General features: G+C 40.5%; 1 protein-coding gene across 1 annotated transcript in view; it reads left to right on the top strand.

Annotated features, from left to right (window-relative positions):
• Nucleotides 1-27846, top strand: part of TTYH2 (tweety family member 2) — a 105339-nt gene that overhangs the window by 10590 nt on the left and 66903 nt on the right. The window contains exons 2-3 of the mRNA XM_044676967.1: nucleotides 13991-14163; nucleotides 17399-17510. Coding sequence (XP_044532902.1) covers nucleotides 13991-14163; nucleotides 17399-17510 — 285 coding nt within the window. The remainder of the gene's footprint in view (nucleotides 1-13990; nucleotides 14164-17398; nucleotides 17511-27846) is intronic.

The raw sequence follows: 27846 nt of genomic DNA, 5'->3' as shown, positions 1-27846 counted from the left end.
GTTAGCAGGATTAAGTGACTTGCCTAGGGTCACACAGCTCTTAACGTGAGGTGGTAAAAACCTATTCAGCTAAAATTTACTTTGTCAGTCTTCCTAGTTAGGTGATAACTCCACCCTACTTTAGTTGCAAATTTTTTTTCTTCCAATTTCATTGACATTATTTAAGGAGATTAGGGAATTGCAGGCATTTATTTAGGGTGATCCAGATTCCAGACCTGATTACACAATCCATTGTGTCACCTACCTGCTCCTCTAGCTAGCATCCAGTGGTGCTGTGATCCTCTGCCTCTCTAGTACAGAAGCAGTAAGTCATTCTATCTGGACAGGGAGAGGGGAGATGGTTAAGTTGCTTCTTAGCTGTCTGCCCGCCAGAGTGTAGCAGCAGAAGAGTAAAGCTCCTAGCTTCCACTTAAAAGTGTATGATGGGGGCAGCTGGGTAGCTCAGTGGATTGAGAGTCAGGCCTAGAGACAGGAGGTCCTAGGTTCAAATCCGGCCTCAGACACTTCTCAGCTGTGTGACCCTGGGCAAGTCACTTGACCCCCATTGCCTACCCTTCTAACCTTACCACTCTTCCACCTATAAGTCAATACACAGAAGTTAAGGGTTTTAAAAAAAAGTGTATGATGCCCTTTTGCACCCCTTAAAATATAGACACATATAAAATTATAATACCCATATAAACACTCATTCACACACACATATATACCCATATCTACTCTGAGGACCTGCTATGTTAATTATAAACACAAAAATGAATGACTATTTCTGACAGGCAGAGACACTTTATAGGGAACTCTGAGGAGATGGTTTCTCAAGTTCAATGTTCATTTCCCAGCCAGAGTCATCCCCTTCCCATGCTGCTACACATCCTCAAGGGGAAAGATTTTGAAATGGAAAAAAAAATCCTAACAAAGGACTTCAGAGTGTGTGGATCCAGCTTCTCTGTTAGACTGTCAGATATGGGAGTGTGTGATATTAATGTATCCCATAGGCTGTTTGCATTAGAGGAACAATATTGAAGTGAAACAGTCCTAAAATCCCTACCATCTCCATGAAATACAATTCAGTCTTCTGCCTCCCTAAAAGAAAAGGATGATTTGTCTTCTCAGTGCTGAGGTGACAGATTCATTTCACCACTTTTTTGAGAGTCCCTTTTCTTCCTCTACCCATCCCTGTTGGCTCTTTTGATGGCTCTAGAAGTTTCATGGTTTCCCAGAGACCAGTGTTCATAGCCCAACCTTACGTCCAACTCCACTTTGGCCAAATCATTTCCCCTAACTGGAATTCCATTTGTGTACTAAAGGAATTGAACCTAAGATTCTAGAGCCCTGGGAACAGAGATTCATCTGGAGTGGGCTACCTCTCTGGGAAGAGTTGAGGGAGAGGGGCAGAAGAGCCCCAACTCCATTACAAAGGGGGTCTCCATAGGGAAGATTTGTGCTTCTAGCTGGAGGGTCTTTGCCTCAAAGTAGGGAAGCTCAGTAGCATAGGTTCACAAGTCACATCACACTAACTGGGTTCCAGAGAGAGAGAGAACATTGAATTTGAAGAGAGGGTTTGACTTTTTTTTTCCCTTCTCTGAAGCCATTTGCTGGTGTTGGAGGTGGAACATGGCCAGTTGTGCTCTCTCATGTCTGACCTCAAGCCAGGAGAGATCTGCTGATAGACAGTGACGGCTCTGACAGGCCATCTGACTGTCCCCCATGCTTGGAATGCTCTGCCATCACAACGTCTGCGCTCTTAGCTTCCTTCAAGACAAAGCTGAAATCCCTCCTTCTGCAGGAGGCCTTTCCAAGTCTCCCTGGTTACTAATGCCCTGTCTACCCCTTACTGACTCCTCCCAACTATGAGAGAAAAAGAGACAAAAGACATATAGATGTATCAATAGCTATATTACATGCACCTAGTCATTTACATGTCTTTCCCCATCAGAATGTGTCTTTCCTGAGGAAGGGGACCATATTTTTTGTCTTTTTAAAAAATATTTTATTTTCCCAATTACATTTAAAAACATTTTAACATGCATTTATAAATTTTTTATTTAAAAATTTTTCATTTGAAGATATTTTATTTTCCTATTCAACATGTAATAATTTTCAATACAAATTTTCCAGAATTATAAAATCCAAATCATCTCCTTTCCCTCCCCACCCCCCATCCCCATCTTCCCCTCTTGGAGATTGTAAGCAATTTGATTTGGTTAGCATTTTTTTTAACCTTTGAGTTCCAAATTCCTTCCTTCCTACCCTCTCTCTCTCTCCCTCTCCCCATCTCCTACCGGAGACAATTTGACATAGATTTTACATGTTTTTGCCTTTCTGTGTATCCCTAGCACTTATAGGGTGCTTGGCATATAGCATTTAATTGAATGTTGACCAACTTACCACCTCTAAGACCTAGAACTCATCAGTCACTGGAAGTTTAGTTGTATATACTGGTCTCATTCCACCTGTACATTGAAGATGGCATCAGGGATGTGAGTCTTCTGAATATGGCTCTCCATCCTCAATTCCTAATTTTCTACTTAAGGGAATATAATATCCATGTTGCAGGTGGGGTTGGGGGTTCTAACTCTTCTATATGCCAGTCACATGTTACTTTCAGTTCCTAGACACTTTTGAATAGCAGCTCAACCTCCTTTTCTCCCCAGCACCATTTCCCCATTCTCTCTAATCCCTGTTTATCTAGCACTTTTCCTCTAAGAAATCGCAAAGGGATATCTCAATATTCTCTTTCATTCATCCTAGAAGAAAGTGGTCCCTGTACTACCCCTTAGCTAGGTCAGGATATTGTCCTTCAGCCAGAGTTTTGTCCAAGAGTTACAACCTCTGACCTTGGAAAGTGGGGGCAAGACACACTAGAAGTGGATTTTTATTTTTGTGTCGTAGATAATCTTTGGCCAACTGGGAAAGGCTGTGGGTTCCTTTTCAGGATAGTGATTGTTACCAGCATTTGTAATGGAAAGAAATACATTTCATTAAGGTTAGTGAAAATGAAGATGTAATTTTTTTTTCTTCATCCAAGTTCATGGAACCCAGCTTTAGAAGAAAGGATAAGGGGTAGAGAGACTCCAGTGGTTCCTTTGTTATTGAGAATAACTGGTGTTGGAGAGGATTCTGATGGGATGCTTCTGACATTTTGAGCTTTTCGGAGAAGTCATTTAGAGTATAGAGAGGCTGGCTGATATTTGTTATTTGTATGTTAGTAGGGGTTTTCTTTCCTTTTTTGTATTTAAGAATCTTATTTTCATTTTTTATTGTCATGTAAAGCATCCTTCTATAATGGTCAGAGCAAACTCATACATAACAAAAACCACAAAATAAAACCATAAATAGACTGATGTGCAAGATGACTCCAACAGTTCTTTCTCTGGAGATGGAGAGCATTCCGTCATAAGTCTTTCAGGACTGTCCCAGATCATTGCCTTGCTGAGAGTAGCCAGTGGGGTTATTCCATAAATATGTCCATCTTGGTTCCCCCCCCTATTAAACTGGAAGGTCACTGAGAATAGAGTCCTTTTTATCTTTTCCCCCAACAATGCCCAGTAGAAGGATATGCCCATGAAGTGTAGTATAGGAGGAAGCTAGGAGGTTCAGTGGATTGAGAGTCAAGACTTAAAGATGGAGGTCACAAGTTCAAATCTGGCCTCAGACACTTCCTAGCTGGGTGACCCTGGGCAAGTCAATCCCTATTGCCTATCCCTTGTCACTTCTGCCTTAGAACCAATTCACAATATTGATCTTAATACAGAAGGTAAGAGTTTAAAAAAAGAAAAAGGCAAGATTGGCTTATAGAGTGGCATCTACTCCATCTTTCTCACTGTTTACATTCTTTCCTGAAGCTGTACTAGTTCAGGTCACAGAATGGAAGACTGTAGTTGTTCTTGGGCCAAGGAGTGTTAGTGGGCATATGGTGAGCTCCTGTATCCAAGTGGCCAATTGGAGAGTAGCACAATTCAGCTGGCAGGTACTAAAGCCTAACGCCAGATGGTATCCATCTGGTAGTGTTAGAGATTGGAAATGGCTGGGGGCAGTAGTAAGGAGAATAATTTATTCAGAGGTCCTCATCATATTAACACCTCAGAGTATTTGAATACTAAGCAGACCAGAGGAAGTGACTTGTTGCTCAGGTAACCTGGGCATGCTTCCTGCCCAGAAGGGCAAGAATTCATTTAACTGCTGGTATATTATGCTTTTCTTCCTTGGTGACTTTGTTAGCTTATAAGTTTCTGTGTCAGGGTTCTATGTACTGTAAGAGATAGAATTGGGAAATGGACCTTCAATTTCATTGATAAAGGGAACTCTCAGATGAGGAAACCTGCTCTGCCATTGCCAGTTGGCATCTTCTCTGCAATGTGTAGTCTTAGAAACTTTTCTCTAAAGCACTAAAAGGTTTGAGTCAGACAGCTTAATATGTGTAAGAGGCAGGTCTTGAACCTAAGTCTTCTTGACTCCAAGACCAGCTTTTTATCCACCATGTCATAGCTGCCTTTGAAAAGTGGACCCATAAGTTGAAAGCATAATTATAGAAATCAGAACACATAAATCCTAGTCCTCAATCTGCCACTAATGTTGTATGACTTTAAGCAAATTAGTTCTTTGGCAAGGGGTGGAGGTTAGAAGTGGTACTGAGCCAAGATGGTGGAGCAAAGGCAGGGACTTGCCCGAGTTCTCCCAAATTCCCTTCCAAATAACATTAAAGATAATATGTCAAAATGAATTCCAAAGTGGCAGAACCAACAAAAAGATGGGGTGATGCAGTTTTCCTGCCCAAGACAACTTAGAAGGTCATCAAGAAAAGTCTTTCTCCGGGCAGCTGGGTGACTCAGTGGATTGAGAACCAGGCCCGGAGATGGGAGGTCCTGGGTTAAGTCTGGTTTCAGACACTTTCTAGCTATGTGACCCTGAGCAAGTCACTTAACCCTCATTGCCTAGCCCTTACCACTCTTCTGCTTTAAAACCAATACACAGCACTGATTCTAAGATGGAAGGTAAGGGTTTAAAAAAGAAAAATGGAAAATTCTGTCTCTAGGGTGAATGTAGAGTGCAGTCTAATGCAGATAGCAAGCCAGCAGCAGGTTTTGGAGATGACTGAATCAGCAGCAGAGCCTTCTGAATTTTCAGAATTCTGAGCTCACAGATAATAAGGGGGGGTCTGACAACTGGGCAGAAAAATACTACAGAGAGCCATTGTTGGCATTGGGAACAAGACATTTGCATTGCCCATACATTATTCTGGGGTACAGTCCCAGGGCAAGGAGAAGCACTAGCAGAGGCAAGGACCCTGGACACAGTTCTAGGGTGAAAAAGAGTGTTTGTGGTTTTGCACAGGCCAGGAGAACAATGACAACATTTCTTTTAATCATATCACTTTGGAAGAACTGAAAACTTACAGTTCTGAGAACTAGCTATGAAAACAGCAGCATGAAAAATCTGAACCTTGAAACAGTGTCTCTTCCACTCTGAAAGTAAAACTTTTAAAAACTTTAAAATAAAATTAAAAGTCAAGAAACAAAAGGTGAAAAACCAAACCACACACACAAAAAAAGAATTTATCCATAGAAAGTTACTACGACGACAGGGAAGATTAAAAGAAAAAGTCAGAAGAAGACAACAATATCAAAACAACTTCATGTGAAACCTCATAAAGAAATGTAAATTGGTCTCAGGCCCCCAAAAAAATTCTGGATGAGCTTAAAAATAATTTTTAAAATTGAAGGGAAAATTGGGGAAAGAAACAAGAGTGATTCAAGAAAATCATGAAAAAAGATTCCACCAATTGGTAAAGGAGGCAAAATAACACTTTAAAAGACAGTGTAGACTATGGTAAAAGAGGAGCAAAAATCCACTAAGGGAACCCCTTACAAAGCAGAATTGGCCAAATGGAAAAAAGAGGCACAAAAATTCTCTGAAGAAAAGATCTTCTTAACAAGTACAATGGACCAAATGGAAATGGTGATACAAAAGCTCACCAAAGAAATTAATTTCTTAAAAATTAGAATTGGCGCAGCTGGAGCTCAGTGGATTGAGAGCCAGGCCTAGAGATGGGAGGTCCTGGGTTCAAATCTGGCCTCAGACACTTCCCAGCTATGTGACCCTAGGCAAGTCACTTAACCCCCATTGCCTACCCCTTACCACTCTTCTACCTTGGAGCTGATATACTGTATTGACTCCAAGACAGAAGGTAAGGGTTTAAAAAAAATTAGAATTGGGCAAGTGGAAGTTAAAGACTCCAGGAGACATTAAGAAACAACAAAACAGTGGGGTTGGGGATATTGGAGAGGAAAGAACAAATGCCACCAAGTCAGGATGGAGCCATTGCTGTCCTTAATGAAGAACGTGAAAAAGTGAAGTGATTCAGGCAAGGGAAATCCAGGATGATGGGCTTTCTGCCACTGCCCAAAATCAGAGGGAACTGGACATCATGCAACAGAAGATGGAAAAGGCCCGTGAGAAGGAAGGGCCTAAGTAACTCTGTGAGTTCATGCTTATCTCTCTTATCCAATGACCATGCTCCCGGAGCTAGTTCCATCATGCTCTCAACCTTCTCCTATAGCACTCACAGGTCCCAGAATGATGGCATTCCCTTCACCCTGCATCTGCAGTGAATTCCCTTTGTGCATCCTTCCCCCAGGTAACATTTCTTTCCTCCAGGGCATTCTTAGAGATGAGGAGGCTACCCATTCCCAGTGTTTTTTATTTCTATGGGACTTACTCCAAACCATTAAAAGTAGCTTTATATTTGAGAGAGAGTAAAAGAGAAAAAATTCATGGGGGCAACTAAATGGCTCAGAGGACAGAGAGCCGAGCCTAGAAACTGGGTGTCCTGGGTTCAAATTTGGCCTCAGATACTTTCTAACTGTGGACCCTGAGCAAGTCACTTAATCCTAATTACCTAGCCTTATTACTCTTTTGCATTGAAACTAATACTTAGTATTGATTCTAAAATGGAAAGTAAGTGCTTTTATTTAAATTTAAAAATCAAAAGAATTTTAAAAAGAAGAAAATATGAAATATCCCATTGCATTGGAAAAACAACTGGCATGGAAAATAGATCCAGGAGATGTGATTTAAGAATTATTGGACAATATAAAAACAATTAAAAGCACTGAAATAAATGTAATCTTTCACAAAGTGATAAAAACCTATCTAAAACCATCATCAAGCATTTTTATAATGGGCATAATCTAAAACCCTGCCCAATAAGATAAGAGGTAAAGCAGGTGGATGCCCATTATCACCATTATTATTTAATATTGTACTAGAAATGCTTGCTAAGGCAATAAGAACAGAAAAATAAATGGAAAGAATTAAAATAGGTAATGAATAAACAAAGTCACCATTCTTTGAAGCTAATATGATGGTATATCTAGAGAATCCTAGACAGTCAACCAAAAAAATAATAAAAATAAGTAACATTTTCAGCAAAGTGATAGGATACAAAATAAGTCCACATAAATCATTTCTATTTGCTAGTAATGCAATCCAACAGCAAGAGATAGAAAAGGAAATTCCATTCAAAAGAACTCTAAACAATATAAAATAACTGAGGGCACACCTACCAAAATAAGTCCAACAACTATATGAACACAATTATAAAACACTTCACAAAAATAAAATTAAACCTAAACAATTGGAAAACCATTAGTCACTTGTGCATAGGCTGAGCCAAAAATATAGTGAAAATGACTCATACTTAAAATTACCTACTCGGGCAGCTGGGTGATTGAGAATCAGGCCTAGACACAGGAGGTCCTAGGTTCAAATCTGGCCTCAGACACTTCCCAGCTGTGTGACCCTGGGCAAGTCACGACCTCCATTGCCCACCCTTACCACTCTTCCACCAAGGAGCCAATACACAGAAGTTAAGGGTTTAAAAAAAAAATTACCTACTCTCGTGTCATACCAATTAAAACTACCCAAAAGTTATTTCATAAAACTAGAAAAACCAACAAAATACATCTGGATAAACAAAAGGCCAAGAATATCAAAGGAATTAGTAGGGGGTGGGGGAAATATAAAGGAAGGAGATCTGACTGTACCAAATATCAAACTAGACTATAAAGTGGTTATCATCAATATAATCTTGTGCTGGCTAAGAAATAAGAGTGGTGGGTCAATGAAATAGATTAGGTAATCAACACATGGCAGTTAATGTTCATAGCAACTTAGTGTTCAACAAACCCCCAAATCCCAGCTTTTGGTCTTGGGCCCAAAAAGAACACCTGAATGAGCTCAAAAACAGTTTTATAAATCAAACAAGAGAGGTAGAGGACAAATTGGGAAAAGAAATTAGAGTGATGCAAGAAAATCATGAAAAAACTGGAAACAGTATGGCAGAGATTAGGCATAGACCAACATTTTATACCATAAACCAGGATAAAGTCAACTTAATCTAGAAATAAAAGGTGACACCATAAACAAATTAGGAGAACATGGAAAAATTTACCCGTCATTAGGGATAAAGGAAAAATTTATGACTAAACAAGGCATAGAGAACGTTAACAAAAATTGAAATAGATAATTTTGATTACCTTAAAAGGTTTTACAAATAAAATCAATGCAACTAAAATTAGAAGAGAAACAACAAATTTGAGAAAAGATTTTATAGCATCTCTGAAAAAGCCTCATTTTTCAAATATATAGAGAACTGAGTCAAATATATTAGAATACAAAGCATTCCCCAACTGAAAAATGGACAAAGGATATGAACAGACAGTTCTCAGTTAACACTATCCATAATCATATGAAAAAATGCTCCAAATCACTATTGATTAGAGAAATGCAAATTAAAGCAACTCTGAGATAACATCTTACACCTACTAGATTGGCTAACATAATCAAAAGGGAAAAATGATAAAGATTATAGGGAATGTGGGAAAATTGGGACACTAATACACTGTCGGTGGAACTGTGAACTGATACAGCCATTCGGTAAAGCAATATGGAACCAAGTTCAAAGGGCCACAAAACTATGAAAATCTTTTGACCCAGCAATATCACTACTGGATCTGTGTTCCAAAGAGATCACAGATAAGGGAAAGGACTTAACATGTGCCAAAATAATTTCAGCACCTTTTTTAAATAGTGGCAAAGAATTGGAAAATGAAGAGTTAGCCATCAACTGGAGAATGGATGAACAAATTGTGATATGTGATTATAATGGAATACTATCATACCATAAAGAATTATGAACAGGATGAATTCAGAAAAACCTGGAAAGACTTCGATAAACTGATGCAAAGAAAAATGAGCATAACCAGGAGAATAATGTATTATAGTAATGTAAAATTTTCCCCCGTTTTCCTCCTAATCTTAGCTGCATTGGTTTTGTTCATGTAAAATTTTTAGTTTCTAGGTCTCACTCCCACCTTTTCCCCTCATTGGAAAAACTTTTACTTTACTATAATCAGAATTATCCATTTTACATTCCATAATGTTCTCTATCTCTTGTTTGTTCATAATTTCTTCCCTTATCCATAGATCTGACAGAGTAACTATTCCTTGTTCCCCTAATTTGCTTAAGGTATCACCTTTTATGCATAAATTGTGTAATTCATTTTGCTATCTGCTTCTGTGTTATGGGTTTTTCCCATTCATAGTTATGATTACTAAATGTGTATCTCCCCTTCATCTTTTTTTACAGCAAGTTCTCTGATAATGGCCCCATTTCTCTCTCTCTCTCTCTCTCTATATATATATATATATATATATATATAGAGAGAGAGAGAGAGAGAGAGAGAGAGAGAAACAAATCAAATTTATAAGAATACAATTCTCTCTCCAACTGATAAATGGTCAAAGAATATGAACAGGCAGTTTTCAGATGAAATCAAATCTATAGTCATGAAAAAAATGCTCTAAATCACTATTGATTAGAGAAAGGTAAATTAAAACAACTTTAAGGTGCTGCTTCACATATATCAGATTGGCTAATATGACAGAAAAGGAAAATGACAAATGTTGGAGGTGGTGTGGGAAAAATGGAAAAGCAATGTACTATTAGTGTAGTTGTGAACTGGTCTAACCATTCCAGAGAGTAATTTGGAACTATGTCCAAAAGTCTATAAAATTGTGCACACATTTTGATTCAGTAATAGCACTACTAGGTCTATATCCTAAAGAGATTTTTTTAAAAGATAAAAGATCTATATATACAAAAATATTTACAACTCTTTTTGTTATGACAAAGAATTGGAAATAGAGATGACCATCAATTAGGGTTGAATAAATTATGGCATACGATTGTGATGAAATACTATTACACTATAAAAAATGACAAGCAGGATGCTTTCAGAAAAACCAGGAAAGACCCATGAACTGATGCAAAGTTGGTAGAATGAGAACATTGTGCGCAGTAACTGCAATATTGTACAATAATCAACTGTAAATAACTTAGCTATTCTCAACAATACAGTGATCTAGAACAATTCTGAGGAACTTATGATGAAAAATATACCTTCCAGAAAAAGAACTGATGGAATCTAAATGCAAGTTGAAGCATGCTTTTTTTTTAAACTTCCTTTTTGGCTGTGTTTTCTTTTATAACATGACTAATATGGAAATATGTTTTGCATGACTGTGCATGTATAACCTATATCAAATTACTTGCCTTCTCAATAAGGGGAAGAGGTGGGGGGGGCGGGGAGTGAGAATTTGGAACTCAATTTTAAAAATCAATGTAAAACTTTTTTTACTTGTGATTAAATATTAGAATTAAAAAATTTTTTAAAAAACAAAATCACACAAAATGTTAGAAAATGATCATTAAACATTGTATCAAAGAGTGCTAGACCTTGAGTCAGGAAGACTTGGGTTTGTATCTGACCTCAGACACTTCTTGGCTATATGACGCTGGGAAAGTCACTGAACCTCAATTGCCTAACCCTTGCCACTCTTCTGCCTTGGAACCTATACCGATATTGATTCTAAGACAGAAGTTAAGGGTTTAAAAAAATTATATTGACATGTAATTTGAAAAAAAAATGATTAAAATGACCCATAACAAAAAAAAATTAAATAGGTTAGTTCCTTTCTCTGGGCTTTGGTTTCCTCCTCTAAATCAGTGATTCCCAAAGTGGGCGCCACTGCCCCCTGGTGCATTTATCTTTCCTATTAATTGCTATTAAAATTGAAAAAAATTAATTTCCAGGGGCGCTAAGTAATATTTTTTCTGGGAAGGGGACGACAGGCCAAAAAGTTTGGGAACCCCTGCTCTAAATAGTAGAGTTAGCCTAGATGGTTTCTGTATCCCCAGTGCCTAGCATGGTGTCAGATATATAGCAGTCACTCAGTAAATGCTTATCGAATTACAGCTCTGACATGCTCCAAGCCTTATGTTCTGACTCTGGGCTGGACCATGAGCCCCATGAGATCAAGGACTTCTTTCTGCGTCAGCCCGCAGCGAGAGAGTTTTAGGTGGCGAGACAAAAGTGTGCTTAATAAATGACTGGATTCTGTGAGAGGAAGAGGTGACCCTGCCTTCCTCTTAGGCGATGATCCTCCGCTCATCTCCCACTTCCTCCCAGAGACCTTCTCTGATTTTCCCGCTCCCGCTGATTTTCCCGTTCTCTGAATGCCTTTATCACTGACTGCCTATCTCTCACATGGTGACTAAGGATGCTGGTTTCAAGGTTTCCTGTCTGTATCTGGCTTTCTCAGCTTATACACCATGTAAGGGCCAGATGTCTGGCTTTTTTTTTTTTTTTTAAATATGCAAACTTCAGTGTCTACTTAATAAATGCCATTGAATATGTATTCATAGTTCGGTTCACTTCCTCTCTCCACTTCTCCTGAGGTCTTTGAAGAATAAGGACTACAGGGCCCCCTTGTATCCTGGATCAAATGACATGATATTTATAAGGCACGTAACACAGCGTCCGGCAGCTAGGAGATTCTTCTTTTTTTTTAAAACTCTTTACCTTCTGTCTTGCGATCAATACTGTGTATTGGCTCCAAGGCAGAAGAGTGGTCAGGGCTAGGCAATGGGGGTCAAGTGACTTGCCCAGGGTCACCCAGCTAGGAAGTGTCTGAGGTCAGATTTGAACCCATAACCTCCCATTTCTAGGCCTGACTCTCCATCCACTGGGTCAAATAGCTGCCACATAGTAGACCCTTAATACTTTCTTCCTCTTCCCACGTTATTGTGGCCATTTAACTCCAGCCCTAGCGAAAAGAGCTCTAGCTTGGAAAGTCAGAAGACCCAGCTATGGCACCCCACTATTTGCATTTCGCCTCCCCCACTGGGGTGAGAGCTCCTTCCTCAAAAACCTGGAAAGATTTCCCCTTCCCCGAACTGAAGCAGAGTGAAGTGAGTAGAACCAAGAGGACAGGAGGACAGTGCACGGCAACAGCACTACAGTGATCCAAGACAATCCCAAAGGACTGTGGATCTGCTTCCAGAGAAATAACTGATGGAGTCTGAATCAAGACCAAAGCAAACTGCTTTCCCACTTCCTTTCTGAATTTTTTTTTATTCCAGTTTCCTTCCACAAAGAATATGGAAAAATGCTCTACATGATTGCACATGTGAAATCTCTATCAGATGGTTTCCATCTCAGCAGGGGAAGGAAGAGGGGGAGAGAATTCAAGACCCAAAATCATTATTATTGTTTTTTAAACCCTCACCTTTCATCTTGGAATCAATACTGTGTTTTGGTTCCAAGGCAGAAGAGTGGTAAAGGCTAGGCAATGAGGGTCAAGTGACTACCCAGGGTCACATAGCCAGGAAGTGTCTGAGGCCAGATTTGAACCCAGGACCTCTCATCTCTAGGCCTGGCTCTCAAACCAATGAGCCACCCAGTTGCTCTCTCAAAATTATTTTTTAAATGTCCGAAACTGTTTTTACATGTAATTGGCGGGGGGGAGGGGGGAGAGGGAGAAATGTGAGCCCATTGAGGGCAAGGGATTGTCTTTGCCTTCCTTTGCATCTCCAGCACTTAGCTCAGTAACAGGCACATAGTAGGTGCTTAATAAATGTTTGTCAATTGAATTTCTATGACCTTACATATGTCGGGGGTTCTTAACTTTCTTTGTTAGAAATCCCTCTGGCAGTTTGGTGAAGTCTATGGACCCCTTCTCAGTCCTTAAACGTTTATTAAGGACCTACTTTGTGCTGATGACTGTGCTGAGCAGCCGGGCACAAGACAGTCTGTGCTCTCATGTTGCTCACGGTCTAATGGGAGAGACAACATGTAGCACAACCATGTAGAAACAAACTATATGCAGGATAAGTTGGAAATAATCAGTGCATAAGGCAGAATATGTAGGATTACAAAGGAAATCAGTTAAATTGAAATGATCAAAATAGGTTCTCCTAAGACAGAAACTAGGGGGCAGCTAGATGGTTCAGTGGATGGAGAGCCTGGATGAGAATCTGGCCTCAGATATTTCCTTACTGTGTGACCCTGGACAAGTCACTTAACCCCCTTTGCCTAGCCCTTACCACTCTTCTGCCTTGGAACCAATACACATTATTGATTCTAAAATGGAAGGTCAGTTTTCTTTAAAAAAAAAAAAAAAAAAAAAAGACAGAAAATAAAGGGTGGGTTTGTTTTGTTTGTTTTAAATCATTAAAGGGCAGCTAAGTCTCCTAATGGATAAAGTATCAGTCCTGGAGCTAGAAGGACCTAGGTTTAACTCTTCCTATAGAATATAACAAAATATAAATATAAATATTTTTATTTAAAAAATATAAAAAATCTTCCTATATAATACTAGCTGTGGGACCCTGGGCAAGTCACTTAACTCCATTTGCCTAGCCCTTGCTCTTATGTCTTAGAGCCTAAGGCTGTAAAAAAAAAAAAAAAAGGTAATGGATGCCAGCTTCAGACCCCTCCCCAGCCCTCCCCCCACTACCGTCTTCTCTGACCCTTGTTTTCTCCTGTCGGTGGGTCTAATGATGCCCCTATTCCTACCTACTTGTGGGGCCACCATTTTGCCAGCCTTGACACCCCTCTCTAAAGGGTGGGTTCTTGCTTCTCTTTTTTAGTCTTTGCTGCTCCTGGGGCTTGTGGCTGGCATCTGCTTGGGCCTGAACTTAATCTTCATCACAGCCTACTTGATTTGCTTGTGCTGCTGCAACCAAGATGAAGAGGTACAGACCAAGCAGCCCAAATCTTCCTGCATCACCTGGACCTCTGTGGCAGCGGGGCTCCTCTGCTGGTGAGTTTCCCCTCCCAGAAGGGTCAGGTTAGGGAGCCCTAAGGGCCAACAGGATCCCCCTGGCGGTAGTAGTGGGATGGCCTTGGTCAGTGCTCTTCTGTTAAATGTGGTTTTTGGTTTGGAGCCCTCCAAGTGGTACCCAGGAGGGGCCTGAGCCTATATCAGATGCCCTCCCCACCCAGGCCTCCTGCCAGGAGCCCCTCAGGACTAGTCAAGTCTTATCTCAACACAGAAACATTTTTTCCTAAAAAAAAAAAAAAAAAAAAAAAACATACATGGGGGGCAGCTGGGTAGCTCAGTGGATTGAGAGCCAGACTTAGAGATGGGAAGTCCTAGGTTCAAATCTGGCCTCAGACACTTCCTAGCTATGTGACCCTGGGCAAGTCACAATCCTCATTGCCTAGCCCTTACCACTCTTCTGCCTTGGAGCCAATACATAGTATTGACTCTAAGACAGAAGGTAAGAGTTTTTAAAAAACAAACATACATGACTTTGACTTATTTATTACCAAATGATTGAAATCCTGAGCGAAGGGATTACATAGTGTTAGTTAGGTGACTTTAATACTCTGCTATTTATTAATAACATTTATTAAGTGCCTGCCATGTCCTGTGGGTGGCTCAATGCATAGGGTTTTGGACCTGAAGTCGAGAATACCCCTCTTGACACTTCCTAGCTTTATGACCCTGGACAAGTCACTTAGCCATGCCTCAGTTTCCTCATCTGTAAAATGAGCTGGAGAAGGAAATGGCAAAATCATTCCAGTATCTTTGCTAAGAAAACCCCAAATGGAGTCACAAAGAGTCACATATAGCTGAACAAGAACAAGAGCAACAGGATGATTTTAGTCATCAGGGCAGAAATATTTATTAAGTGCTTACTACGTGCCAAGCACTATGTTAAGCCTTGGGAATGCAGCCCTGAGCAGAAAGAAAGCTAGTCCTTGCCCTTAAATTGCTTACATTCTAATGGGGAAAAGTAACACACAAAAGAGAACTGAGATGGGAGGGGAGCCCGAAGCATGGTGTTGAAGTCCCAAAAGCACAGCCAGAGAGGGGCATGACGACTGACAAGCCTGGACCCCTTCCAAAAGAGGAAACCTCAAGAGGAATCCATCAATGGGAAAATGGAGAATGGGACCAGCATAGTGGGGTGAGAAGCCAGAATGTACGTCCTCAGCTGAGGAGTGCCGAGGAAATGATGAGGTTAAAGTTGAGAAATTTCAGAAGCACAGCCCAGGAAGGGAATGAAGATTGGCCAGCCTGGGCCAATCTTCTCCCCCAAAAGGAGGCTCTAGCAAGAAAGTCAGCTGGGCCTGGAGTGGAGATGGACCTTCATTAATCAAGAAGGATGGGTCATCCCACAAAGGGCTCAGTTTTTGTTAGCCCTAAGCAATAGCCCCAAGCACAGGCTCCCTAAATAATCAGTCTGGCCCTTCACTGGACATATTTATTCACTGGGCAGCTATCCTTGGGTTAGGCGTTTTTCTGACCTCTGCTCCTCCACGGCCCCTTTCTTCCTTCTGAATGCTGTTCTTGGACAAAGTGGATCAATACCTTTTAATACATTAGCCAGTTCTTTCCAGATGCTTTAGATGAAAGGGTGGAAATTTGAGATTTTAATGCTGAATACTCTGACTTGCCCTATCCCTCCACCACTGGATAGTAGGAAGCCCCTCTGCATCTGTGCCTCCTACAAGGTTTTCTTTGTTTATGGGTCAGTTTGCACCTACAGAGGTTCTTCCAAAAGGTTAATGAGACACCTCACCTTTACTAAAAATAGGGAGTGAGGTCACCATTTATTATTTTCAGTTCCTCTCCACAACGTCTGCTGCCCTGAAGGACTCAGATCAAGAGATATCATCCCCTTTAGCAATAATGATAACTAGCACTGATAAGAGTATATTTAAGGTTCCAGTGAGCTTTACAAATCTCTCATTTGATACTCATAATACCCCTGGGTGCTGTTATTATCCCCATTTTACAAGTGAGGAAACTGAGGCAAAATAAGAGTTGAATGACTTAATCAGGGCCATATAGTGTCAGAGGTAAGATTTAAACTCAAATCTTTCTGATTCCAAGTCCAATACTCTTATCAACTGTGCCATCTGATTGTCCTTTGGTGATAAGCATCAAGAAGGTAGGGGTAGCTAGATAGTGCAGTAGATAGAGCTGAAGTCAAAAGGACCTGAGTTCAAATCAGACCTCAGATACATATTGACTGCGTGACCTTGGGGCAAGTCACTTAACCCTACTTGTCTCAGTTCCTCATTTGTAAAATGAACTGGAGAAGGAAATGGCAAACTACTCCAATAGTTTTGCCAAGAAAACCCCAAATGGAGCCACACGGAATCAGACATGACTGGGGGAAAAAAAAAACATAAACAAAAATTAAGAAGATGGCTTGCTACAGCAAAAAAGAATGTTGGACCCAAGTTTCAATCCCAACTCCGGAACGTGACACCTTCAAGTTAATACTAGCCCAACTTTTATATTTTACAGATGAGGAAACAGAGGCAGAAAGGAAAAGCAATTTGTCCCCAGATTATATAAGACTTAAGAGAGGTGAAGGAGCTGTCTTCATATACTTGAAGGCTGTTATCTAAAAGAGAGATTAGACTTATTCTACTTGGCCCCAGAGGACAGAACTAGAAATGGAGTGAAAATGTGAGGTGTATTTCAGCTCAGTGTAAGGAAGACTGTTCTTTTTTGTTCAACCCTTACCTTCCGTTTTGGAATCATTGCCAAGTAGAAGAGTGTTAAGAGCTAGCCAACTGGAGTTAAGTGACTTGCCTAGGATCACAAAGCTAGGAAGCATCTGAGGTCAGATTTGAACCCAGGACTTCCCATCTCTAGGCCTGAGAAAGGCTATTGTAACGGAACTTAGGCAATAATGGTGCTGGCTTGGGAAAATGGTCAATTCTTCATCATTCATGGTATTTGAGCAAAGACTGGCTGTTCTTCTGGGGAGACTGTAGAGGAGGTTACTGCACTGAGAGTCAGCTTTAACATCCCTTTCGCCTCTAACCTTTACTGAAAGGTATTCAGATTTGGATCAGTGGAGAATATGGGATGGGGTAGGTACGGGAATCTTAAAAGGAGAACCATCCATTCAGACCTAGTCATGGAGACAAGAGTAGACGGGGTGGACCTGTAGCTCACACCAGAGTCAGGTTCTCTTCTTTCCACCCTCTTTCCCTTTACCTCTAACTTTTGTTTTGGCTCTTATCCATAGCGCTGCAGTGGGAGTTGGTTTCTATGGAAACAGCGAGACCAATGACGGGGTATATCAATTGATCTATTCCTTGGATAATGCCAACCACACCTTCTCAGGGATTGACGAACTGGTAAGGATATTGGGGTGGGCACCGCCGCTGTCGTGAGGACAGTGAAGGTCAGTTCGCCAGGGTCTGCTTTGGGTTCCCAGCATAGAGATGTACTGTGTGCCCGTCCAGTTTTTGTGTGAGTTTCCCCTTCCATGAGCACAGAGGGAATGTCTAGCCTTGGGCCCGACAAAGAAGAAAGGAATGGAAGTGTTAAGAGAACTGCCTCATTGGAGAGACTCAGAGGGGCAGATGGTGAGTGCCTAAAGAAGGACCCAATTCCACTTGTTTTCAGGAGTGCATGAAGCCATTTCTTTAGGACCCTCTTAAGAGGCCTTTGTCTGTGGGCAACTCATATCTCTTTTCCTTTCTCCTGTTCTCTTTGCCTTCTAGCACTAATCCTTGAAACTATGATGAGAGCCAAGGAATTGTGGTTCTCTTACTCCCCAAAAAGGGTCTTCAGCACAGTTTAGGGTCTTTAAAGAACACACATGTGAACAGGATGTTTAACATTTGTGATAAGGGTTTTTAATTGGAGGTCCATGAAGCTTAAATCTATATATACACACATATACATATATATCTATATATATAACTCATTCAATGTAACTAGTATCTTTTACATTCTTATGTATTTTATTTTATTCATTTAAAAACATGATTCTGAGAAGGAGTCCATAGGTGTCATCAAATTGCTAAAGAGGTCCAAAACCTCTGATTTCGAATTTTCTGGGATTCTTTGGTTGCAGGTTGCTGGGTGACTTAGTTGAATAGGCAGCCTCTTTTAAAAAAAAAATGGATTTTCTTTATTGTTATCTTTTGCCGGCTTTTCTCTGTGTATTTCTCTTCTTCCTTTCCCAGAGATCAATCTCTTATGACAAAGTGAAAAAACAAAACCTAATCTTCCTTCTTAGAATCAATACCGTGTACTGGTTCCAAGGCAGAAGAGTGGTAATGATTAGGCAAAGGGGGTTTAAGTGATTTGCCCAGGGTCACACAGCTAGAAAGGCCAGATCGGAACCCAGGACCTCCTGTGGCTAGATCCACTCTCAATCCACTGAGCCTTCTAGCTGCCCCCAGATTTTTTTCCACCAGAAGAAAAAGATAGTTGACGTTTTGGCAGATATTGACATAGAAAAAAAATGACATGCAGTGTTCTATATGTGTGGACCCCAACTTTTGCAAAGGAAGGGAAGGAAATGTTGTTCTTTATAATTTTACAACATTCAGATTCATTTGTTTGGTGGTGGTGGTTCTTATTTGCATTTTTTGCAGGTTTTATTTTCTTGACTGCTTTTTGCATTTTGCATCAGTTTATGTGTTTCCAGAATTGTCGGTCTTCATGTTTCTTACAGTACAGTAATAATATTCTATTATGTTCATGAACCCCAATTTGTTTAGTTCCCCCAGTCAATTCTTCAGTGAATAAACATCTATTTTCTTTCCAGATTTTTGCTATCACAATGTACATAAACATACACCACACGCTGAATGCTGATATAAATCTTTTGGTACATAGCAGGATTTCTTTTTGTTAGTGACTTCTTAGGGGAATCTGGTAGAAGTGTATGAACACTTTACATAATACCATTGATTTTCAGAATGTTTCTACCAATTCATGGCCCTTCCAAAAATACATTCATGTTCTTGCCTTTTCATAACCCTTCTCCTGATGATTCCAATCTTTTTTCATCTTAGCCAATTTTCTGAGTATGAGATTAAAGTTTTGAGTTGTTGTTGTACATCTCTTATTATTTGTGATTTGGAGCATTCTTCATATGGTTGTTTTTGTTTTGTTTTTTAAACCCCAACCTTCTATCTTAGAGCCAATACTAAGTATCAGTTCCAAAACAAAAGAATGATAAGGGCTAGGTAATTGGGGTTAAGTGACTGGCCCAGAGTCACAGAGCAAGGAAATATCTGAGGCTGGATTTGAACCTCTTCACAGGCCTCTCTTTCTATCCACCAAGCCACTTACTTGCCCCTATATGATTGTTAATAAATCGCAATTCTTTGCACTTTCTTCATATCATTTGACCTCTTATCTACTGTGAAATAGCTTTTGGACTTAGCTATTTTTTTATTATATAAAATGAGTGTCAAACTTATCAGAGTTGTATGATAAAAACAGTTTTCTCATTGACCCCTTTTCCTCTTATTGTAGATGCTAGTTTTACTTGTACAAGTGCTTTTCCATTTTATTTCATTAAAAAGATCTATATAAAAAGTATAATTGCTTCTATTCCTTACTTGAGTAAGAATTCTTGCCCTTTCCCACAGCTATGAAAAATACATGATTAGATTCCCCTCTAATTTGGGTGGTATGGTCTTTAAAATTCAGGTCATATCTCTTATTTTTAATTTATTATGTAATGTGGTGTAAGAAATTGGTCTAAACCTAATTTCTGCCAGGCAAGCAGTAGGCCTCTTAACGAATAGAGAAGTGACCAGATTTTGTTAAATACTAACCCCTAATGTACCTCAAAGTTTCAGATTTCATCTGGTGTCCCCCAACAGCCCTAGAGTTTCTTCTTTCCCAAATGTGGCAACTTGGTGTCCCATGTTATGGGATTGAGGGGAGAAGAGCATAGGAAGAAAGGGGAGAGGGTTTGAGCTGTAGGGAACTGGGACAGTTGGGAATCTCCCTGCAGGTTTGATCCTACTGTAATTGCTACTACTGCAATGGCAAATGTTGAACAGTAAAAGAGCCAGAAGCTCCAGCTATTGATTAATGGTCTCTTTCTTCAAATCTGTTCACTACCAGGAGAACTCTATTGTGATCACAGAATTTAGACTGCCCTTTAACAGTGTTTGACCTATATTTATTTGTGTGTTCTCTCACCCCCTCCTCCTGTAAGCTGCTCATGGGATATAATCCCTTGGTCTCTCAGAAAGGGTTCATCTTAAAGAGGCAGCTGTTCTTTTTCCAAATTCATAGGATCACAGATTTAGAACTAGAGGGGTTCTTAGGGGACATTGAGTCAAACCCTTTCATTTTACAGATGAGGAAACTGAGGCCAAGAGAGGAGGCAAATAGCAAATAATGTTCCCACTGTACAGATGTAAAATCTGAAACTCTGAGAGGTGAAGTGATTTGCCCAGGCTCATCCAGCCAGCTGAGCAGAATTTGAGCAGAATTTGGACTCAGGTCTTTTTGACTATGGGACAGCTAGGTGGCACAGTGGATAGTGTGTTGGGACTGGAGTCAGGAAGACTCATCTACCCGAGCTAAAATCTGGCCTCAGATAACTTTGTCTATGTTACGCTGGGCAAATCACTTAACCCTGTTGCGCTAAATTTCTTCATCTTTTAAATGAGTTGAAGAAGAAAGTGGCAAATTACTCCTGTATCTTTGCCAAGAAAACCCCAAATGGGGTCATGAAGAATCAGACATGAATGAAAAGTGATGGGAAACTTTCTGACTCCAAGTTCAGTTCTAGATCCACAAACTCGCCACAGAACCAGAGTTAAATAGTCATCTTTAGAGAAATCTTTTTCTCTGGGACAAAGGGATAGAAGTTAAGCCAACAGAAAAAGGAGATTATAAAGAACAATTCTGATGTCTGGGTAAGAATTCTCATGTGTTGATTCTCTGTCCAATATCCATTGGTACATACTGCCAAGTCCTGTGATCAAAGATTAATCTTCCAATAACTAAAAAGGATTGAGTGTTGATCACTTAGACAAAGGGGTAAAGATAAGTATAGTTCGCAATTCATGCTTGGAGAACTTTGAGAAAGGACACAGTTAGTGGTAATGGTAGGAGCAATTGGGGGGGAGGGGCGAGAGATTGAGAAGGCTGTCACAAAAGTTTAGAATGGTAATAATAATTTACATTTCTATAATACTTCAGAGCTTACAAAATGCATTACACATTTTTTTTCATTTGTTCTCTCAAACTAGTTTTGAGAAAGACAGAAAACATTGTGCCCATTTTATAGATGGGAAATACTAAGAAATGAAGTGTTTCCCACGGTCACATAGCCAGTAAATGGAATGGCCGGGATTTAAACCCAGGTGTCCTGACACCAAGTTATATAATCTTCCCACTATAGCATGGCTTCCTTCAGAAGCAGTCATGACATCTGAACCTTGACCTAACTCAAAACTTGGAGTGAGCATAAATTTCCTGGATAGCTCTACCTGCACTTCCCCCCTGCCAGCTGCCTTGCACTGAAGGAATGCCGGGGAAATTCTTCTATTGGCATTTTGGATGCTGTCCAGAAGCTTGAATTGCCTAGCTCTAGTCTCCCTCCTCCCAACCCTCATTGGAAGAGCAGATGGGTGGATAGAGAGACAGACAGGAAGTGAACAGTTGGCCAGCTAGATTCATAAAGGAAGTAAGAGGGGCTTGAACATTCCAAGAGGGAGCTCAGCCATTAGGTGATACACAAAAGTTACTGAACTGTGCATTCCCTTTGGCCCAATTATACCATTGCTTAGTCTATATTGGGGGGTGGGGGTGGGGAAGGGGCATGCTGGTAAATGCTTAACATCCTGCTCTCCTGGAAAAATGTGCCTACAATGTACTTTTAAGTTTAATCTGCATTGTTAACATTTTCTCCATCACTTTTTAAAAGTACAAAGCAATCACCAAAACAATAAACTAAACTCTGATCTGTAGTGTTTGCTGGTTTCAGAGATGTAAATGCTCATGCTGGAAATTTAACAATTGGCCCTTGTGAGCCAGTATGGGCTAGCTCCAGCACACCCCTGCCTATACGACAAAGAAGTCAAAGAGAGCAGGAAAGGTCCTAACTGTACAAATATATTTATAGAAGCTCTTTTTGTGATGACAGAGAAAATGGGAACAAAGCAGGATTCCCATCCTTCGGGGAGCAGCTGAACAAATTATGATAGACATATGAATGTAATGGAATATTTTTAGTGTTCTGTAAGAAATATGGGAAAGGTCAGCTTCAGAGACATGGAAAAACTTGTATGATCCACTCACTTTACTATTGAACATTTGTGGAAGAACTGAGGCTCAGAAAGAGGAAGCCCTAGCCCCATGGGAAGTCCCTGAGCTATGAGCTACATACTGAGACATATGACTAGCATGTGGAAAATGTATTCTTATCTCCTGCATTGTGGGGATGGGAGAGGAGAGGGATTCCCTTATTTCCTGTGATGAGGAAAGATGAAATATCTTTTTCTCTCCATCTTATATACTTCTTTGGGAAGTAGACCTTCTGGCCTTTGGGGATTTATAGGTTAGACCCAGATATATAAAGGAAAATAGTTGGGTGATTCAGGAGGTTTCTCTGGAGATGTAGGTCATAAAAGAAATCTCTCCTCAGAGGATCCTTTGCCGAGCTTCCCTTGAGCCCAAGGTCTAAGATCGTGGGATAATTCTCCTCAGATTCCTACAGTCCACCAAATGCTCAGAGGCTAGAACTATGTGTTTGCCCTGTCACATCTCCCTCTATCCCAAATGAATGCATTATGACTGAGAAGAACCTTCTATCTCTCAGCTGCTACTGTGTCACTGCTTTTTCTCAAACTTGGCTGCTGGGGACTTTGTGCAGCATGTGTAGGAGAGTCTGCTGGTCGTTTGGGGGCAAGAAAGGAAAACCCCAGAAAATACCCAGGCTTCCTTGTTTGGAAGGGCATTAGGGGAGAGGGGAAACCCTTACCTCATAATGAAGGATGCCATGGGGTCCCCAAGATATAATGACTAGCAAAAAACAAGCCCAAAACTGAGCCTCCTGTGGCATATATTTCAACTATGGCACCAGTCTCTGGACCTCTCCCAAGGATGAGTTTATTGATCAGTTAAGGAACATGAACAATTAGGTAGAGAAGAACCTGGGACAGCTCTGTAGCACAGTGGATAGAGCGCCAGGCCCGGAATCTGGAGGACCCGGGCTCAAATGTGGCCTCAGACACTTCCTAGCAAGTCAATTAACCCCAATTGCCTAGCCCTTGCCTCTTTTCTGTTTTAGAATTGATACTAAGACAAAGGGTTAGGGTTTGAGGGGAAAAGAAGAAGGAGACTAAAAAGAAGAAGAAGAAGGAACTGAGACTGAGAACTGTGGAAATAGTTCCATCTCAAGGCTTAGAATATGTGATCCTGCCCGAGTATTGGGTGGGAGGGAAGAGTTTTTAATAAACACTCATTTTTCTGTTTATTCCCTGCAAAGATGGAAGATTCAAGCTTTTATTAAATATCTACTATGTTCCAGGCACTGTGCTAAGCCCTTTACAAATATTATCTCATTTGATGCTTACAACAACCCTGAGAGATAGGTGCTTTTATTATCCTCTATTTTACAGATGAGGAAATTGAGGGCAGGACATAGCAATTAAGTGTGAGAGCAGATTTGATCTCAAGTCTTCCTGATGCTAGATCCAGCACTCTATCCCCTGTACCACCTAACTACATTACCAAATGAGGAAGTAAAGTCTATGAATGTCCTCTAAACATTCATGACTTCCTGCCTTCTAAAAATTTTACTATGAATTCTAGTTCTTTGTTTTCTGTTTTCATTAAAAAAAAACACACACATTACTTTCTGTCTCAGAATCAATACTGATATTGGTTCCAGGGGGTTAAGCGACTTGCCCAATGTCATACAGCTGGGAAGTATCTGAAACCAGATTTGAACCCAGGACCCTCCTGTCTCTGAGTCTGGCTCTCAATCTGTTGAGCCATGTAGCTACCTCCCTGCTTTTGCTGTTGTTTGTTTTTAGTAACATCCAACCCCAACTCTGGGAGAAATCATTGCTCTGGGAGTAAAGAGACTTGAGTTGAAATCTTGGACGTATTAGCTCTGTGATCATAAGCAAGTCACTTAACCTCTTAGCCTCTGTTTCTTCATCTATAAAATGGGAGTAATAATAGCACCTACCTCTCACAGTTGAGGAGAGGTGATACTAGAAACTCACTTTATAAACCTTAACTTTGAAAATTTGGCTGATAGGGGGTAGCTGGGCGGCTCAATGGATGGAGAGCCAGACCCAGAGATGGAAGGTTCAAATCTAGCCTCAGACACTTCCTAGCTGGGTGACCCTGAGCAAGTCACTTAACCCGCATAGCCTAGCCCTTCCCGCTCTTTTGCCTTGGAGCCAATACACAGTATTGATTCTAGCATGGAAGGTAAGGGTTGTTAGTTTGTTTTTTAATTGGCTAATATTATCATAATTTGCTGAGGGAAGTTGTAGGGAAGAGGGACTGGGATGAAGAAAGAATTCCTATTCATGGGATTCTTGGTTCTCTACTCCATCATTGCCACCAGCATAGTTTTCTTATTAACAGCCATCTCATGTCTAAGATAAGATGCTACAACGCGGACCCTCGTCCCAGTCTTTGTGCCCATACATAATCCTATCCCTTTTAAAAAAGCGACTTTTCCCTTCCTTTGCGCCTCCTGCCCTCACAGTAACTTGGCACCTTGGCAGGCCTGGCCATAATCTGTCTCAAGAATATCTCTCCCTGCCCTGTGCAGGAAGGACAGGTGAACCCCGAGCCGGCTTTGGAACAACACAACTGGATGGAGCCTTCCTTCGCATCCTCTGTAGAAAAGCAGTGTTGCCCTAGCTGGGTGACCCTGGGCAAGTCTCTTAACCCCCATGGCCTGACCCTTCCTGCTTTTCTGCCTTGGAACCAATGTGCAGTATTGATCTTAAGATAGAAGGTAAAGGTTAAAAATAATAATAAAGGTGTTGTGTTTTGGAAAGGATTGGCCTGGGAGTCAGGGAGTGGAGGTTCCATTCTGTGCCCCTATATCCAATTTGGGGAATTAGCCAAATCAATTCACCCCAGTATCCACTTTAGCTTATTTTGAGGAGGGGGTTCTTTGTAACCTGGAATATCCAAGTGAACTAAATAATAATAACAACAATAATAAAGTAATAATGGCAATAGATAGTATATGGCCCTTAAGATTTTCAAGTTGTTTTTACATATATTATCTTTTGAGCCTCTCAGGCCTCTGAGGTGGGTACTATTGTTATTTCCAATAAGAAAACTGAGCCCTAGAAGTGTTCAGGGTCACAGAACTAGTTAGTGTCTGTGGCAGGATTCAAATGCAACCTGACTCTAAGTTTAACATTCTTTTTTTTTTTTAAACTACACCTTTTGTCTTAGAATCATTATTGTGTATTGGTTCAATGGGTATCAAGTGATTTGCCCAGGGTCACCAAGCTAGGAAGTGCCTGAAACCAGATTTGAACTTGGAAAGATGAGTCTTCCTGGCTCTAAGCTGAGCACTCCCTCCACCTTGTCAGAAGTAATCACTGAATTGATCAGATGCCCTACAGAAATTTAATTTTCTTTATTGTAACCTAAAACCCTGGTTTTATTAAGTATGGTTATCTTTTGCACTTGTTTTTCTTTTTTCTTTATTTTAAAATATTTTTCCATGTTTCTATGATGCATTTTCTTTCCCTCCCCTTTTTTTCCCCCCTCCTAGAGCCAACAAGTAATTCCACTGGGTTGTGCACTTGTTTTTCTTATCAATTTACATACTAGACCTCACTGAATTAGAAAGTCACAAATGAGCATCATCTATGCTGTATTGGGTTTTTATTTATTTTGTTAAACATTTCTCAGTTATGTTTTCATCCAGTTCTGGCAGGCCATGTGCTTGACACCCATGGAGTGTTTGGTCTGTCCTGTCTTCTCTCAAGTCACATTGCCAACCCACCATCTCTTTTGGTAGCTCATTTGTCTGATTTACTTCCATCATGTTATTTCTAGAGAGAGGACACCTCCCTTCACTAATTACTATTTAAGTGGAAAATAATGGCTTATTTATAATTACAGATTGATAAGTTGCATTTGTTGGTGAAAGTTTGTCTGTTTTTTTGCAAAGGCATTTTTTGTTATTGTCGAATTGTTCAGGCATATCTGACTCTTCCTGACCCTGTTTGGGGTTTTCTTGGCAAAGATCCTGGAGTGGTTTACCTTTGCCTTCCCCAGCTCGTTTTACAGATGACAAAACTGAGGCAAACATTGCTAAGTGACTTGTCCAGGGTCACACAGTAAGCGTTTGAGGGCAGCTTCGAATTCAGCAAAATGAATCTTCCTGATCCCAAGTTCAGTGCTCTCTGCACTTTGCACTGTGCCAACAAACTACCAGAGCGTGGGAGTAGCATAATATAGTAGAATTGAGCACAGAAGTCAGAAGGCCTAGATTTGATATTGAGCAGATCTATAAATCTAGTATCTCTTAGTTTAATCAATCAAGAAGCATTTATTAAGCACCTACTACATGCCCAACATTGTGCTAATCACTGGGTATGCAAATGCCAAAATTAAATAGTTCTTGCCCTCAAGGAATTTATAATTTAAATATAGAAAACAGCACGTACATATATTGGTAAATTCAGAATATGTGTGCAAAATAAGTACAAGAGAATTTGTGACAGGAAGGTACTAATAATTAGGAGGGATCAGGAACAACCTTCTGTAGAAGCTGGTACTTGAGGAAAGAATGCATTCCATGAATGAGGGACAGCTAGTACAAAGCCTTAGAGACAGAAATGGGTCATTATGTTTGAGGAATGGCAAGGAGACCTGCTAATTGGCACAGTGGATAGAGCACCACACCTGGAGTCAAGAATTCTATAAGTTCAAATCTGACCCCTCAGAAACTTACTAGCTATGTGGCTCTGGGTAAGTCACTTTACCTTTTTTTGCCTCAGTTTCCTCATCTCTCAAATGATCTAGAGAAGGAAATAGCAAACTACTCCAGTATCTCTGCCAAGAAAACCCCAAATGGGGTCACAAGTTGGACATGACTGGATAACAAAGTAGGCCATTGTGACTGGGCTTCAGAGAGCATGGAGGGGAGTAATGTGAAAAAAAGACTGGGGGGGGGGTCTCTGTAGGCAGGGAAGATGACCTAGAAAAGACTTGGGTAAGGCCTCTCTTAATTTTAAGGTGGAGGGATTGTGGGGAGGATGAAGATAAATTTAGGAATTTCTTAATCTGGGAGTGAAACTCTTATGGATGATGGCAATGTAAAGGTGTCATCATAACTTGGTGTAGCCGAGTAGAGGTAATGGAAATGGATTAGATTGAGATAGATGGGACATTTGAGAAAACTGAACGGATATGTTGAAACTCCCCATGAGGACAGAATTTGGGTTAGAGTAGAGGCTCTAAACTCATTGAGAAAGACTGGAGATTATCCTAGGAGACAGTGGATAAAAGCCACCATTCTCTGGATTGGATGATAGATTTGGATAGGGTACAGCATGCAGTATAAAGGATGGCCTATGACACCGTGTCATCTGAGTCTCTAAGAGGAACAGAAAATAAAAAGAGGATGAGGGAACAAAAATTGGTTTATTGCAAAATGGGAGTTCTGTAGAATATAATGGAAGGGGTAAGCATATAGGGAGCATCTGTGGG

The sequence above is a fragment of the Gracilinanus agilis genome, chromosome 4, assembly GCF_016433145.1.
Source record: "Gracilinanus agilis isolate LMUSP501 chromosome 4, AgileGrace, whole genome shotgun sequence".
NCBI lineage: Eukaryota > Metazoa > Chordata > Mammalia > Didelphimorphia > Didelphidae > Gracilinanus > Gracilinanus agilis.
This window is presented reverse-complemented; position numbering and strand designations above follow the sequence as displayed.